This window comes from Sus scrofa, chromosome 15 (genome assembly GCF_054392235.1).
Source record: "Sus scrofa isolate SSC_HxYL_T2T_F1_AM1 chromosome 15, Sscrofa_HxYL_maternal_Yorkshire_Landrace_v2.0, whole genome shotgun sequence".
NCBI lineage: Eukaryota > Metazoa > Chordata > Mammalia > Artiodactyla > Suidae > Sus > Sus scrofa.
Window position 1 is genome coordinate 120,910,772 of NC_139397.1, and position 17,280 is coordinate 120,928,051.

The 17,280-nt window shown below is 39.4% G+C and overlaps 1 protein-coding gene across 13 annotated transcripts in view; it reads left to right on the forward strand.

The window, feature by feature from the left end:
• NBEAL1 (neurobeachin like 1) overlaps nt 1–17,280 on the forward strand; it is a 170,664-nt gene that overhangs the window by 18,683 nt on the left and 134,701 nt on the right. For all 13 annotated transcript variants that reach the window (XR_014828954.1, XM_021075105.2, XM_084998428.1 and 10 more), the window contains 2 exons: nt 690–781; nt 4,920–5,081. Coding sequence is in view for 12 of the 13 variants with exons in the window: in XM_021075105.2 (XP_020930764.2) it covers nt 690–781; nt 4,920–5,081 (254 nt within the window). In the remaining variant the exon portion in view is untranslated. The remainder of the gene's footprint in view (nt 1–689; nt 782–4,919; nt 5,082–17,280) is intronic.

Here is a 17,280-nt window from a genome sequence, read left to right on the forward strand (position 1 = left end):
TGTCTCCTCAAGATTGCAAAAGTATTCTACCATATTTTCTTTTGCAAGGTTTTTTTTTTTGGCCTTTTTTGGTATTTCTTGGGCCGCTTCCTGCGGCATATGGAGGTTCCCAGGCTAGGAGTTGAATTGGAGCTGTAGCCACCAGCCCACGCCAGAGCCATAGCAACGCAGCATCTGAGCCGTTTCTGCAACCTACACCACAGCTCACAGCAACACCGGATCCTTAACCCGCTGAGCAAGACAGGGATTGAACCTGAAACCTCATGGTTCCTAGTCAGATTCGTTAACCACTGCACCACGACGGGAACTCCCAGCTTAAATCTTTATAAATAAATATAAATGTTTCCTCCCATTTGCTTGCTTTGGGTTTAATTTGCTCTTTTTCTAGGTTCTTAATTTTTTTTTTTTTTTTTTTTTTTGACTGCCCCTATGGCATGTGGAGGTTCCTGGGCCTGGGATCAAACCCAGGCCACAGCAGTGACAATGCCGAATCTTTAATCACTAGGCCACAAGAGAACTCCTTAATACACATTTTAAAGCAGCATATATATCTTCCTGAATGTCACTTAGAGATTTCATATTATTGCTTCTTTCAACTTATCAATTCATATCTGTTCAATAGGAGTGAATGCATTTTTTTAAAAAATTCCAGACATATATTTAATATTACAATGGTTTTCTTATTTCAGAAAGATCCAGATTATCTGAAGCTGTGGTTGGACAATTTTGTTTCTAGCTACGAACAATTCTTAGATGTTGACTTTGAAAAGCTTCCTACCAGGTATGTAGAAACACTTAATTTCCTACCCTTGGGTGAGTTTGTTAATTTTTGTCACAAAAACTTTGTTGATAACGTATTACAAGGATGGCAGTTACGTAACTCATGTGATACTCCTGCATAACCCTGCTTTCATGGCAGACATTGATGATTAATCATGGCAGTCTTTCTGATACTCGACTTGACTTCTAAAAGGCTCTTCTTTACTTGGTAAGCCACTGGCAACTGGGTTTCCTGCAGTTCACTTCAATTCTGATACTGCCTGGTGTTCGCACTAGTTCCCACAAGTTAAGGGCAAAGTCCTCCACACAATTGCCCTTGTTTCAGACATTATTTGCAAGTCTTGGGAGCCACCCACACTTCTGACCAACAGGTTATAAATTTGGAAGTTGTTTGTTATGACTCCCTCGGGTTCAATAATTTGCTAGAATGACTCACAGAACTCACTGAAAATCCTATGATTGTAATTACAGTATTATTATAAAGGATACACTTAGAACAGGGCTGAGAGGGTCTTGGCTGCAGAGTTTCTGTACTCTCTCCCTGTGGAGTAGGTCATGGTTCCTGCCCTGAACATCAGTGTGTTCAGAGAAGGAAGGTCTTTGAGCTTTGGGTGTTCAAACTGTTGGGTCTTATTTATTTATTTATTTACTTTTAGTTATAAGACTGCGCCTGTCGCATATGAAGTTCCCACGCAAGGGGTTGAATTGTAGCTGCAGCTGTAGGTCTCTACCGCAGCCACGGCAACACTGGATCCAAAGCTGCATCTGCAACCTGCGCTACAGCTTAACCAACTGAACGAAGCCAGGAATTGAACCTGTATCCTCATGGATACTAGTCAGGTTCTTAACCTGCTGAGCCACAACAGGAACTTGTTGTGTCTTATAACATTGACCGTGTCATTAAACTCAGGCTCTAGCTCCTTTCCCCTCCCAGAAAGTTAGAAGTGGGGAGGTCTTTCAGATGTGGTCTTTATTGAAACTAAGGGTCCACTATGTGTCACTTCATTCATCCGCATAAAATTTACTACACAACAGACATTCTAATTGAAACATTTATTTTCATAGTCTTAGAGTACATCTTAGAGGAGGTGAAGTTTTCAGATTTTTAAAAACTAGATTTGAAAATTATAAAATGAGTGAAAAATTAAAATCTTATGGAAATGTGTAAGTGAAAGTGCACATATTTTCTCTCCTCTGCCTACCACCATTTCCCCAATCTCAGAGTTCCCATGCTCACTTCTTTCTTTTTTTTAATAGTTATTTCCCCAATACATTTTTTTTTCTGCTGTACAGCATAGTGACCAAGTTACACATACATGGACACATTCTATTTTCGCACATTATCATGCTCCATCGTAAGTGACTAGACATAGTTCCCAGTGCTACACAGCAGGATCTCAATGCTTATCCATTCCAAAGGCAGTAGTTTATGTCTCTTAACCCCAAGCTCCCCAACCACCTCACTCCTTCCCCCTCCCCCTAGGCAACTACAAGTCTGTTCTCCAAGTCCATGATTTTTTTTCTATGGAAAGGTTCATTTGTGCCTTATATTAGATTCCAGATATAAGTGATATCATATAGTATTTGTCTTTCTCTTTCTGACGTACTTCACTCAGTATGAGAGTTTCTAGTTCCATCCATGTTGCTGCAAATGGCATATTTCGTTCTTTTTTATGGCTGAGTGGTATTCCATTGTGTGTGTGTGGGATTAGGATTCCATTCCTAATCCAATCATCTGTCGATGGGCATTTGGATTGTTTCCATGTCTTGGCTATTGTGAATAGTGCTGCAACGAATATGCGAGTGCATATGTCTTTTTTAAGGAAACTTTTGTCCAGATATATGCCCAAGAATGGGATTGCTGGGCCATGTGGTAGTTCTATGTATAGATTTCTAAGGTATCTCCATCCTAATCTCCATAGTGGTTGTACCAGCTTACATTCCCACCAACAATGCAGGAGGGTTCCCTTTTCTCTGCCCCCCTCCAGCATTTGTTATTTGTGGACCTATTAATGATGGCCCAGGCTTCTTAGAGGAAGTTCTTATTGTATCTCACATCATCTTGTGGATTTAGTAGTTAGGTAAGGGAGATTAGATTGGCTGTGGTAAAAAGCTGGAAAAATGAGGAGACACCCTTAGCCACAAAAGCAACTCCATTTGTAGGGCCCTGTTGTGAGGGGAGGGGAGAAATGGGTGCTGGTTGATGATGAAAAAGAGTATCTGGTGAATCAAAAAATTTCAAGGGAGTTCCCATTGTGGTTCAGTGGTAACCAACCCGACTAGTATGCATGAGGATGTGGGTTCGATCCCTGGCCTTGTTCAGTGGGTTAAGAATCTGTGTTAATGTGAACTGTGATGTAGATCACAGATGCAGCTCTGTTTGGACCCCTAACTGGAAACTTCCATAAGCTGCCGGCATGGCCCTGAAAAGGAAAAAAAAACCCAACTTCAAGGAGGCAAATGCAGTTTGGAGGTGGAGATAGGCAGCGAAAGGGTCGAATCTGGAGAATCAGATAGGAGCCAGGTCATAAAGTGCCGTGAATGCATTGCTAATGGACTTTGTTTTTTTGTTATGGAAGATATAAGACTCTACTAAAGAATTTTCTGTGTAAGAATATCATGATCAAGTTTGTTTTTTAAAAGTCATCTTGGTAATGCATAATGGAGGGTGGATTGGAAAGAGTTGAGACTGAAGGCAAGAAGCCCAGATAGGAGGTAATTGTAAAATTCAGAGAAAAAGCATTAGAGCTTTGGACCAAAGCATTGAACTTAAAAAAGGATGTGGTTATGCTCAGAAAGCACGAGCACTTTATTATTTATAAATACGATTTCAGAGTTCTCTCCCATTAGACTATTTGTAACAGGTTCATAAAGGTTGAAAAGCATTATTAAATCTTGAAATCAAATAAGATTATGTATTATTGATTTCTACTCATAAAAGAATATTCTTGTAGTTTATGCTTAGAAGTGCTTTTCTTTTAAAAATTTACAGCTCACTTTAAATCATGAACCTAACGACCTTATGGCCTCATTATTTTGGCCTTTGATCTCCTAGCATTTTGTAAGATGCACTTATTATCCATACATTATAAATGTTTCCTTTCTTGGGAGGTCATTTCTAAAAATATTATGTAGAAGGAGTTCCCGTTGTGGCTCAGCAGGTTATGAACCCGACTAATATTCATGAGGATGGGTTCGATCCCTGGCCTCACTCAGTGGGTTAAGGATCCAGTGTTGCCATGACCTGTGGTGTTGGTTGCAGATGCAGCTTGGTTCCTGCATTGCTATGGCTGTGGTATAGGCCAGCAACTATAACTTTGATTCAACCCCTAGCCTGGGAACTTCCGTATGCTGCAGGTGTGGCCCTAAAAAGCAAAAAATAAAAGTAAAATAAAAACATTATGTAGATTTACATTGCTACTGTATTTAAAGTAAGATGAAGAATGCCAAGAATTTTTAAAAATTTTTTAATTAATTTATTTTTTTATTTAAAATTCTATTTCCTATCATTAGAAAACTGAACCATAAATTTAGATTTTGCTAGTAGGAAATTTTCAGTTTTTCAAGTGAATGTTATATGCAAGATACATAAAACTAGTCTAGTCACCTTAATGATAGAAATTCATATATAATCCTTATTGAAAATATATGAAACTTTTTGTCTTTTTAGGGCTATACCCACAGCATATGGAGGCTCCCAGGCTAGGGGTCTAATCAGAGCTGTTGCCGCTGGCCTACACCAGAGCCACAGCAACGCAGGATCCAAGCTGCGTCTACAACCTACACCTCAGCTCACGGCAATGCCAGATCCTTAACCCACTGAGCAACGCCAGGGATCGAACCCGCAACCTCATGGTTCCTAGTCAAATTCGTTAACCACTGAGCCATGACAGGAACTCCAGAAAGTGCAATTCTTTTTATTTTTTTTTAGGCCACACCTGTGGCACATGGAGGATCCCAGGCTATACCATAGCCGCAGCAACGCCAGATCCTTATAACCCATTGAGCAAGGCCAGGGATCAAACCCACATGCTCATGTATACTAGTCAGTTTCATGACCTCCTGAAAGTGCAGTTCTTTTAAAGTGCCAAAGATTTTCTTTCTATATTTAAATACCCTTCTTATTTTGTTCCCCTTAGGGTAGATGATGTGCCTCCAGGAATATCTCTGCTTCCTGATAATATTCTGCAGGTTCTGAGGAGCCAGCTTCTACAGTGTGTTCAGAAAATGGCAGATGGGTTAGAGGAAGAACAACAAGCCTTGTCAATTTTGCTTGTCAAATTCTTCATTATTCTTTGCAGGTATCTGGTACAAATAAACAATTAATTTGTTTTAAACAATTATTAGCAAAATGATAGTGCATTTATTGATTACTAATGATGTTTGTTGTTCACGTGGAACTTTTAAGGATGAGTGTAGCTTTTGCAGTAGTCTTGTGATTTGTTATTATATTGAAAAACCTTTTACTATGCCTACTTTGATTCAGCCAGGATGAAAAAAAAGGTTGCTTTACAGGCAGTGATAGGGGTTTTATCCTGAGAATTTATTTCATTAGTGTTTTCTGTATGGCCCTCACCTGTAAACAGATACACCTACATTTTTATACTGTATGTTATTATCTGTGAAATATATTTATTTTTTTCATTTTATAATTTTACCTAAGAAAGTATAATTATTCTGTAGCTTATGTTTCCAGGTTTTAGATGATTAGGTCTGTGGTACTTAAATTTTGGTATGCATAAATATCGACTGGGAAGCTTAACAGAAATACAGAGCTTGAGACTTGTGGAAATTCATATGGAATACATATGGAAATTCTGATTTGAAAGAGCTCAGGCATTTTGCTTTTTCACATATTCTGTGTTAATCTGCATGTACGCATTTGAGAACTGGTGGGTTAGGAGCATCATATACCTCTTTTTTTTTTTTTTTTATTTTCCCACTGTACAGCAAGGGGGTCAGGTTATCCTTACATGTATACATTACAATTACAGTTTTTCCCCCACCATTTCTTCTGTTGCAACATGAGTATCTAGACATAGTTCTCAATGCTATTCAGCGGGATCTCCTTGTAAATCTATTCTAGGTTGTGTCTGATAAGCCCAAGCTCCTGATCCCTCCCACTCCCTCCCCCTCCCATCAGGCAACCACAAGTCTCTTCTCCAAGTCCATGATTTTCTCTTCTGAGAAGATGTTCATTTGTGCTGGATATTAGATTCCAGTTATAAGTGATATCATATGGTATTTGTCTTTGTCTTTCTGGCTCATTTCACTCAGTATGAGATTCTCTAGTTCCATCCATGTTGCTGCAAATGGCATGATGTCATCCTTTTTTATGGCTGAGTAGTATTCCATTGTGTATATATACCACCTCTTCCTAATCCAATCCTCTGTCGATGGACATTTGGGTTGTTTCCATGTCCTGGCTATTGTGAATAGTGCTGCAATGAACATGCGGGTGCACGTGTCTCTTTTAAGTAGAGCTTTGTCCGGATAGATGCCCAAGAGTGGGATTGCGGGGTCATATGGAAGTTCTATGTATAGATTTCTAAGGTATCTCCAAACTGTTCTCCATAGTGGCTGTACCAGTTTACATTCCCACCAGCAGTGCAGGAGGGGTCCCTTTTCTCCACAGCCCCTCCAGCACTTGTTATTTGTGGATTTATTAATGATGGCCATTCTGACTGGTGTGAGGTGGTATCTCATGGTAGTTTTGATTTGCATTTCTCTTATAATCAGCGATGTTGAGCATTTTTTCATGTGTTTGTTGGCCATCTGTATATCTTCTTTGGAGAAATGTCTATTCAGGTCTTTTGCCCATTTTTCCATTGATTGATTGGTTTTTTTGCTGTTGAGTTGTATAAGTTGCTTATATATTCTAGAGATTAAGCCCTTGTCAGTTGCATCATTTGAAACTATTTTCTCCCATTCTGTACATATACCTCTTAATATCTGTCTTCTTTTTGTAAGCTATTTCCTGTAATAAATATTATTTATTCCAAAATATTTTATAATTATATTAGTAGGTAAATGGGGACTTAATTGACTTGTTATTTAACCTTTGATTTAATTGATCATTGCCTCTGATGTAGGAATTACGGAAAGATTGAACAATAATTGCTACAACATTTTTCTTCTAATTTAAGCTCTCCCGGAACTTTAGGCATGTTTCTGATTTTGTGCTCTTTCTCATCCTTAAAATTTATTTTTGTTTTGGTCTTTTTAGGGCTGCACCCATGGCATATGGAGGTTCCCAGGCTAGGGGTCAAATCGGAGCTGCAGCCACCAGCCTATGCCACAGCCACAGCAACGCCAGATCGGAGCCGCATCTGCAACCTACACCACAGCTCACGGTGATGCTAGATTCTCAACCCACTGAGTAAGGCCAGGGATCTAGTTCAAAACCTCATGGTTCCTAGTCAGATTCGTTTCTGCTGAGCCAGACAGGAACTCCTTATCCTTAAATTAAAAAAAATAATAATACAAGAATTATATAAGGGTTTAGGGAAAAGGGCTTACTCAGGTGGTAGAACATGAGTTGCCTTCTGTTACAGTTAATCTGCTGTGTTTTCTCCTGTTAACTACCTACTGCAATTTTATTGAAATAAAAATAATATAGATAAGTAATTGTTTTTTAAGTAATTGTGGAATCTTCATAGAGTTTTCTACATATGAAATTATGTCATTTTTAAACATAATTTTGCTTCATCCTTGCCAATTTGGATGTTTTTAATTTTTTTACATTTTATTATTATTATTATTTTTTTAATAGTTATTTCCCCAATACAATTTTTTTTTCTACTGTACAGCATGGTGCCCCAGTTACACATACATGTACACATTCTATTTTCTTTTTCTTGTCTAATTGCTCTAGCTAGAACTTCCATTATTCTGTTGAATCGAAGTGGTAAAAATGGCCAGCCTTACCTTGTTCCTATTCATAGAGGAAAAGCTTTCAGTCTTTTATCATTTAGTGTGATTTTTGCTGTGAAATTTTCATATATAGGTTTTTAAAATGATTTTTATTTTTTCCATTATAGTTAGTGTTCTGTCAGTTTTCTTCTGTATAGCAAAGTGACCCAGGCACACATGCGTATATACATTCTTTTTCTCACATTATCCTTCATCATGCTCTGTCATGAGTGACTAGATATAGTTCCCCGTGCTATACAGCAGGATCTCATTGCTTATCCATTCCAAATTAACCCCAGAGTCCCAGTCCATCCCACTCCCAATCTCTCCCCCTCCCTCTTGGCAACCACAAGTCTGTTCTCAAGTCCTTGAGTTTGTTTCTTTTCTGTGGAAAGGTTTATTTGAGCCATATATTAGATTCTAGATATAAGTGATATCATATGCTATTTGTCTTTCTCTTTCTGACTTACTTCACTTAGTATGAGGGTCTCTAGTTCCATCCGTGTTGCTGCAAATGGCATTATGTCGTTCTTTTTTATGGTTGAGTAGTATTTCATTGTGTATGTATACCACTTCTTATTAATCCATTCATCTGTTGATGGACATGTAGGTTGTTTCCATGTCGTGGCTATTGTATATAGTGCTTCAGTGAATATATGGGTGCATGTATCTTTTTCAAGGAAAACTTTTCAAGGAAAGTTTTGTCTGGATATATGCCCAAGAGTTGGGTTGCTGGGTCGTATGGTAGCTATATTTAGTTTACTGAGGAACCTCCATACCATTTTCCACAGTGGTTGTACCAATTTACATTCCCACCCACGGTGTAGGAGGCTTCCCTTTTCTCCAACCCTCTCCAGCATTTGTTATTTGTGGACTTATTAATGACGGCCATTCTGACTGGTGTGAGGTGGTACTTCATAGTAGTTTTGATTTGCATTTCTCTAATAATCAGTGATGCTGAGAATTTTTATGTGCTTGTTGGCCATCTGTATATCTGCTTTGGAGAAATGTCTATTCAGGTCTTTTGCCCATTTTTCAATTGGATTGTTGGGGTTTTTGCTCTTGAGTTATGTAAGTTGTATATTTTAGAGATTAAGCCCTTGTCAGTTGCATCATTTGAAACTATTTTCTCCCATTTCATATGTTGTCTTTTTTTTTTTTTTTTATGGTTTTATTTGCCGTGCAAAAGCTTTTCAGTTTGATTAGGTCCCATTGGGTTTTTTTTGCCTTTATTTCTGTTGCCTTGGGAGACTGACCCAAGAAAACATTTGTAAGGTTGATGTCAGAGAATGTTTTGCCTATGTTCTCTTGCAGGAGTTTGGTGGTGTCTTGTCTTATGTTTAGATCTTTAAACCATTTTGAGTTTATTTTTGTGTATGGTGTGAGGGTGTGTTCCAGTTTCATTGATTTACATGGGGCTGTCCAGTTTTCCCAACACCACTTGCTGAAAAGACTTTTTTTTTCCCATTTTATATTCTTGCCTCATTTGTCAAAGATTAATTTACTGTAAGTGTCTGGGTCATATATGGTTTTATTACGTCAAGGTAGTTTCTCCTTCTATTACTAGTTTGCTGAGTGTTGTTATCAGAAAAGTTTGCTGAATTCTGTTGTTATCTAATGAAGATCCTATTGCTCATCGCTCAAAAATCAATACTCAATAGAGAGACAAGTGTTGGTAGAAAGGAAAGTTGCTTTTAATCAGAATGCCAGCAATCTGTGGAGATAGTGCACTCAGTGTCCCCCCAAAACTGCCTCCCAAGATTCTGCTTGGCCATGAAAGTTTTTAAAAGGAAAAAAGGAAGTAATCACAGCTAATCACTGAGATAAGGGGTCAGAGTCATCGCTATCCCCCGCTGTTTGCAGACTTATATACAGGCTTGTCAACTTCCTGTGATTTTTCTTTAGGTCTTATCTTGTTCACACAGTTTGTTGGTGAGATTACTGAAGGGGAAGTTAGGGAAGAGATCTGGTCGTCTGTTAATTACTTATTCTTTATTTCTACTTCTTTGAACTATGGAAAGAACAAACATTTTAGGGAAAGTATTGTGTGATGAAAAGGTTTGAAAGATGTGCTAGGTCTGGAGATGAGTAGAGCATGGAGATACCTGGCTTACGGTTCATATCAAGACATAAGGGGCCTCCTGTAGAGAGCTCTTTGCTACAAAGAGCTACAAATTCCCACTTAGCAAAACATCATTCCATTTCTATGGGATTATGGGTGAAGGTCTGTTTTCTGTAACCTCTTTATGCTGACATAGGATGCCGTTGTCTTAGAGTAGAAGATGTCGACGTGTCTGTGGCGTCCCTTTCTTGATAGTTGTAGTTGACTGTTTACGTATACAAGCAGAACATGCTGCAATTATTTTGATGCCCACAGAGATTTAGTTAATTATGAAGAATAGTGTTAGTCCCATTCTCTTAAAGCTAGTTCTTGGAATTGCCATATTCCGTACTTTTCTATAAACAAGAGGCAGGGGATATGGAGGGGCTTTTGAGTGCAGGGTTCTGAACATTTCAACTCACTCCTTTTCTTTGATACTCCTCAGTCATAAGGAGGAAAAGGTATGGTACATGAAAAGGATTAGCATTTTGAATAGAGAAGTTAAATCATAACACAGAAACCCATAGGATTTTAGTCAGTTTCACCAGCATGCCCTGCTTTGAGAACAGCTGGTGGTATCCAAGTCTCACACAGCTCAGAAAATACAAGTTCTTGGGAGTTTAGAAGCCTGTCTGAAATCACATTCTACTTTCACCTTGAATGTCTGAACTGTAGTTACTCCATTTTGTCTTTCAAAGGCATTGCTGTCCTTAATGACCAAAGCAGATGTCACTGTTAATGATTTTAGTGCTTCTCTAGATATGAGGATATGCAAGAATTTGGGCTCATAAAATCCTCTCTTGAACATAGCTCACTTTCTGAAGACCTGTTCTTCCAGTTTTTCTCAGAGCACTGAGTGCCTCGTTCCTGATCTCCAGACTCCTTTCAGGGTATGTTGAACGTCAGCAGCTGAAGTGGCTTGTGACGTGACCCTTGTAGAGGCAGATGGCAAGTGTGAGAGTTTAGTTCATAGGATCATGAGTGTTTAGTCCTCACGATTATAACTTTAACCATGGTTTGGGAGACATTTCCTGACCAGTTTGTCCCATGGTGCTAGGAATGTTCATTCCTAGGTAAGATGAAGATTTTGTTGATGGGCCACTCATTGTGCTATTACTGGACTAGGCTTTATTAACAGTAGCCAAAAGTCTTTGGACCACCTCTCTTACAAATCTGTCACAGTCCAAGAAAAAAATTCCCACTTGTTGCTTCTTCGCATATCTGAAATTACGTTATTAAAATAATTGATCTTGGAGTTCCCATTGTGGCTCAGTGGTTAACGAATCCAACTAGGAACTATGAGGTGGCGGGTTTGATCCCTGGCCTCACTCAGTAGGTTAAGGATTTGGCGGTGAGCTGTGGTGTAGGTCACAGACGAGGCTTGGATCCCGTGTTTCTGTGGCTGTGGTATAGGCCGGCAGCTACAGCTCCAATTAGACCCTCAGCCTGGGAACCTTCATATGCCACAGGTGTGGCCCTAGAAAAGGCAAAAAGACCAAAAAAAAAAAAAAAAATCATTGATCTTATATTGAACTCTGTCTGGTCAACTGTTTCAGGTCACCCAGTCATCATTATTTTTATTGGCGGCTTAGTCACATATTTGGTAATGTAAGAAACAACAATTCTGTAAAATAGGCAATATACAAATAATAGAGCTAGCAGTATTAGTAAGGATATCAGTAAAAATTTAAATCAAGAACTTCCCTTAGATGCAGCCCAGTATATCCCTAAGTCATCTGATTTAGTCAGTTCTGTGCCAGTCCTTAAGAGAAATTACATGTTCACATTGTCAGTAAGGCACCTAGCCCAATTTACTAGTATTACTAGGCTGGTTATCTTTGGTATGGTTTAATTGTTCCAGCATAAGGGAGCCTTTAAACTTAAATGACCATAGCTTGGTGTTAAACACATAAATCCATCCCATAATTGTGGGAAGTTATATTCTTTGGCTGAAATTTTGCTTGTTGCTCTGATTGAGTTTGAGTAACTATTTATTTATTTTTGGCTGTGCCCACAGAATGCAGAAATTCCTGGACCAGGGATTGAACCCGAGTCACAGCAGTGACTGTGCCAGGTCCTGAACTGCTAGATCACCAGGGAACTCTGAGTTTAAGTTTAAAGGAAAATTCATATTTATGGCCAGGGTCAGAGCAGGTGTTATTAATGGGCCAGGTGAGGGCATTCTGCCTTATAATATCAATAGTGGCCTGAATAGAACTACAATTTCTTTCTAGAATAAATTTCCTAAGGCCCAATCAATAAGAGCCTTAGAGTAGATCATCTACCAAGATAACCCACAAGTGCTGGATACAGGTAATTGACCCTAAACCTAACATTTGGAATAACTTTAACACGCATAAATTTGTGAAATGCAGTTGGTCATAAGCAAAAGTGTAAGCACTTAATCAAAGTAAGGGTATACAGGCCTGGTCTGGCATATTGTGTCACCTGATTATTTCAGATGTTCTCGTCTTCTCATCCTAATCTAGTAGTTGCTCCTCTGTTTGAGCATTATTTTATTTTTTTTGCCTTTTTTAGGGCCGCTCCCGCGGCATATGGAGGTTCCCAGGCTAGGGGTCTAATCGAAGCTGTAGCCACTGGCCTACGCCACAGCCACAGCCACGTGGGATCCGAGCTGCATCTGTGACCTACACCACAGCTCACAGCAACGCCGGATCCTTAACCCACTGAGCAAGGCCAGGGATCGAACCTGCCACGTCATGGTTCCTAGTCAGATTCGTTAACCACTGGTCCATGATGGGAACTCCCTGTTTGAGCATTATTTTAAGGTGATTTTGAGGTCACCCGCCCTCTCTATAAGCCAGTCCAGTGCAGAGGCCCTTTCTAAGTGAAAATATTAATCCAAGAGTCATTTCTGTTCAGTTTTGCTGGGCATGCATGAGCTAGTTTAAGAGTATTTGATAAAGATTCCTCCATCTTGGTTGGAGATAGTCCTTTAAATTATGCATAATATCCTGGTGCAGGTCTTGGCACATCCTGATCTCCATTCAAAGATAGATTACCTAGATAAACTTCAGAAACAAACTTAAGTGTCCTTTTAATAATTCAGTTAAATTTGGCCATGATATAACAGTAAGAAACTGTCTGGGAAGTGAGTCTTAGTGAAACAGATCTCAACCAAAATAAAATTTAATATCCACTGAAACATAATCTTTTTCCCTCTAAAATTACCCTATTTCTACCAAATAGATCCAAGTTAAGGACGGCTTGTTTGCAAAATGAGTCTGGTTAATTGTTCATATAGGCTCTTTTAAACTAGTTGTGCTGAAACTTTTCATAATGCACCTTCAGGTTGAACTTTTTGAAAGGCCTTTAGGAAAGCCATACCATAAGCTAGTCACACATTTTATCTCACAAGTTTGGATTAATTCTTTCCTATTTGAGATCCCCCAAATACCTTGAGATACATGCATCTGTTAGGAGGTGGCCTTCCTAATTTTTCTGACAAAGTTGCTGAGGACCTAAAAGTTTCTAATCTCTGGTGGAATCAGAGAGAAAAGATAAATGTTTCTGTTCTGATTACAAAGGTGTAATTTACCAAACTGCTGTTAAGTCATGATTATCTTATGAGGAAAGATTTCCTTATGTCTGGAAAAATACAAATTAAAAGCCAGTAATGGAGTTCCTGTTGTGGCGCAGCGGAAATGAATCCAACTAATAACCATGAGGTTGCAGGTTCGATCCCTGGCCTCCCTCAGTGGGTTAAGGATCCAGTGTTGCCATGAGCTGTGGTGTAGGTTTCAGATGCGGCTTCGGTCCTCTGTTGCTGTGGCTGTGGCCTAGTCTAACAGCTGCAGTTCTGATTTGATCCCTAGCCTGGGAACCTCCATGTGCTGCGAGTGCAGCCCTAAAATCAAAATGAATAAATAAATAAATAGAAGCCAGTAATATTTCAGACAAAAACCAAAAAACTATAACTATTAGTTTATTCAATCCTATATAATTAATCCTTTCTACTAACAGTTTTATAAAGTCAGAGTTACCATTAGACTTTGAAAGTTTCTTGGAGTTCTCATCGTGGCACAGTGGAAACGAATCTGATCTAGGAACCATGAGATTGCAGGTTCAATCCCTGGCCTCCCTCAGTGGATTAAGGATCCAGCATTGCTGTGAGCTGTGGTGTAGGTTGCAGACGTGGCTCGGATCTGATGTGGCTGTGGCTGTGGCTGGCAGCTGTAGCTCCGATTAGATCCTAATCGGATCTAGCCTGGGAACCTCCATATGCCGTGAGTGTGGCCCTAAAAAGACAAAAATGTTTAGACTTTTAAAGTTTCTTACCAATTTTAGCAGTATGAATCAAAAGTTATCAAAACCTATTCTTGGAGTTCCTATTGTGGCTCAGTCGTAACAAACCCGGCTAGTGTCCATGAGGACGTGAGTTTGATCCCTTGCCCCACTCTGGATTAAGGATCTGGTGTTGCCGTGAGCTGCAGTATAGGTCACAGATGCTGCTTGGATCTGATGTTGCTGTGACTATGGCATAGGGCAGGCAGCTGCAGCTCTGATTCAGCCCTTAGCCTGGGAACCTCTGTATGTCATAGGTGCGGCCGTGCATATGTTCTGGTTAGAAAATCCTTTCTATGACTCTTCTCCCCCACACCCACCCCCACCCCCACCCCCACCCCATCTTTTAGGGCCGCACCTGCAGCCTATGGAGGTTCCCAGGCTAGGGATTGAATCAGAGCTGCTGGCCTACACCATAGCCACAACAACACCAGATCCTTAACCCACTGAGTGAGGCTAGGAATCAAACCTGTGTCCTCATGGATACTGGTCAGATTTGTTTCCATTGAACAATGACGGGAACTCCCGCTATGACTCTTCTTGAAGATGAAACAGTTCTGCAAAGCATCAGCCTAACTTTCTATAAATGATAAAGGACTTAAAAAGGCATGGTTAAAGATTACAGTGTTTTTTCACAAAGAAGCTTAACCAAGTTGCTGTGACATATCAACATTTTAAGATAACAACTAGAATTATAACTGTGTACAAGGATATATCCAAATTTCAGAAACTATGTAATTTTAGAATATCTGTGTTAATAACATCCACACTGTATAATCTGAGGAAGCTTATCATTAATTTGATAATGCTTTCCATGTAAATTAACATAGCAAACAATTCTAATAAGTTTAACATTTCTGTATGATGCCTTAGAGGCCCTTTAAAGCATCCCAAGTTTAGTTGGAGATCAAAAGAACTTTAATTTAAACTTGATAGGAAGTTTGTCAGAAATATCAAAAAAATTTTTTAAACATTTGATCAGATATAGGTCACTGTAAGACATACTTATTCATTTAACCAAAAAGATTTCTTTTCTTTTCTTTTTGTCTTTTTGCCTTTTCTAGGGCCACCCCCGCAGCATATGGAGGTTCCCAGGCCAGGGGTCTAATCGGAGTTGTAGCCACCGGCCTATGCCACAGGCCTACGCCACAGCCACAGCAACACGGGATCTGAGCCGTGTCTGCAACCTACACCACAGCTCATGGCAATGCCGGATCGTTAACCCACTGAGCGAGGCCAGGGATGGAACCTGCAACCTCATGGTTCCTAGTCGGATGAGTTAAGCATTGAGCCATGCCTGGAACTCCAAACCAGAAAGTTTTGTAAAGCAAATACAAATCATTTAAGAAACTTAAGAATACAGATTAAATAGAAACAAAATCATTATGAAAAGCAGCATTCCAAGAAAACTTTGTTCTCTTAACAGAGAGAGAAAATCAAGCTCCAGTCTTTTACTAGCTTACTTTTATTTATTTATTTGTCTTTTAGGCATTTCTTGGGCCGCTCCCGTGGCATATGGAGGTTCCCAGGCTAGGGGTCTAATCAGAGCTGTAGCCACTGGCCCACGCCAGAGCCACAGCAATGCAGGATCCGAGCCGCGTCTGCAACCTACACCCCAGCTCATGGCAATGCCGGATCGTTTAACCCACTGAGCAAGGCCAGGGATGGAACCCACAACCTCATGGTTCCTAGTCGGATTCGTTAACCACTGCGCCACGACGGGAACTCCACTAGCTTACTTTTAACCACAAAAGCCATTACTTTATTTTAATTTTAATTTTTTTTTTTTTTTTTGTCTTTTTGTCTTTGTTGTTGTTGTTGTTGTTATTGTTGCTATTTCTTGGGCCGCTCCCGCGGCATATGGAGGTTCCCAGGCCAGGGGTTGAATCGGAGCTGTAGCCACCAGCCTACGCCAGAGCCACAGCAACGCGGGATCCGAGCCGCGTCTGCAACCTACACCACAGCTCACGGCAACGCCGGATCGTTAACCCACTGAGCAAGGGCAGGGACCGAACCCGCAACCTCATGGTTCCTAGTCGGATTCGTTAACCACTGCGCCACGACGGGAACTCCCCATTACTTTATTTTAAATCTAAATTCAGTCATTCTTAACCATGCCCAACACTATTTTCTCAGGATTTCTTTTCTACAACCTTCCATCAACTTCTGTATCCATATTATATTGTCCCTTATTTTTTCTGTCTAGAAACAACCATCTCTAAGACAAAAGTACTTTTTTTTACTTTAACAAAATGTAATTCTATCTTTTATACCTTCTTTTGTTTAAAACAGACATCTTATTTTCTTACTGTATACCAAAATATTTTTATTATTTATAGTAGCCTTAGCTACTACACATTTAAGTTAAAATGCTCCACTCTTAAAAGCTCATTTCTTAGTGAAAACTAAGAAATAAGCAAATATGAATTATCTTCTAGATTAGCATTCTGTAAATTAGCAAATATAAATATCAATAATAATTTGTAAAAAAAAATGTGCTTTCTTCTAAAAATTATCTCAGAGTGGTATTAAAAATATTCATCAGCAGGTCTCGAACACATTTAGTTTTTCCATAAAGGGAAGCCAGTGTCTAGTAAATAATGTTTCAGTATCTTATTTTATTTGGGAATGACCTAGTTATTTAATAATCATTTGACTCAGTTTAGCATATCTCTAAATTTTGAAGTTACTGAATATCCCAAGAGATCATTCTTAAGTAAGCATTCCTAAAATATAATTATTTTCTAAAGAGTTCACCCAAAAGCTCTTATCTTATTTGTATTTATTTACTTATAAGAATTTCATCATACCAAGTTTTTTTTTTTTTTTTGTCTTTTTTTGCTATTTCTTGGGCCACTCCTGTGGCATATGGAGGTTCCCGGGCTAGGGGTCTAATCGGAGCTGTAGCCACCGGCCTACACCAGAGCCATAGCAACGCGGGATCTGAGCCGCGTCTGCAACCTACACCACAGCTCACGGCAACGCCAGATCGGTTAACCCACTGAGCAAGGGCAGGGATTGAACCCGCAACCTCATGGTTCCTAGTCGGATTCGTTAACCACTGCACCATGACGGGAACTCCCTCAAGTTTTTTTTTTCTTGCTGACAGATTTGCAACAGATCTAACAAGAACTTATTTGACTTATATTAAACCTAGGTACAGTGAAATGTTATACTTAATG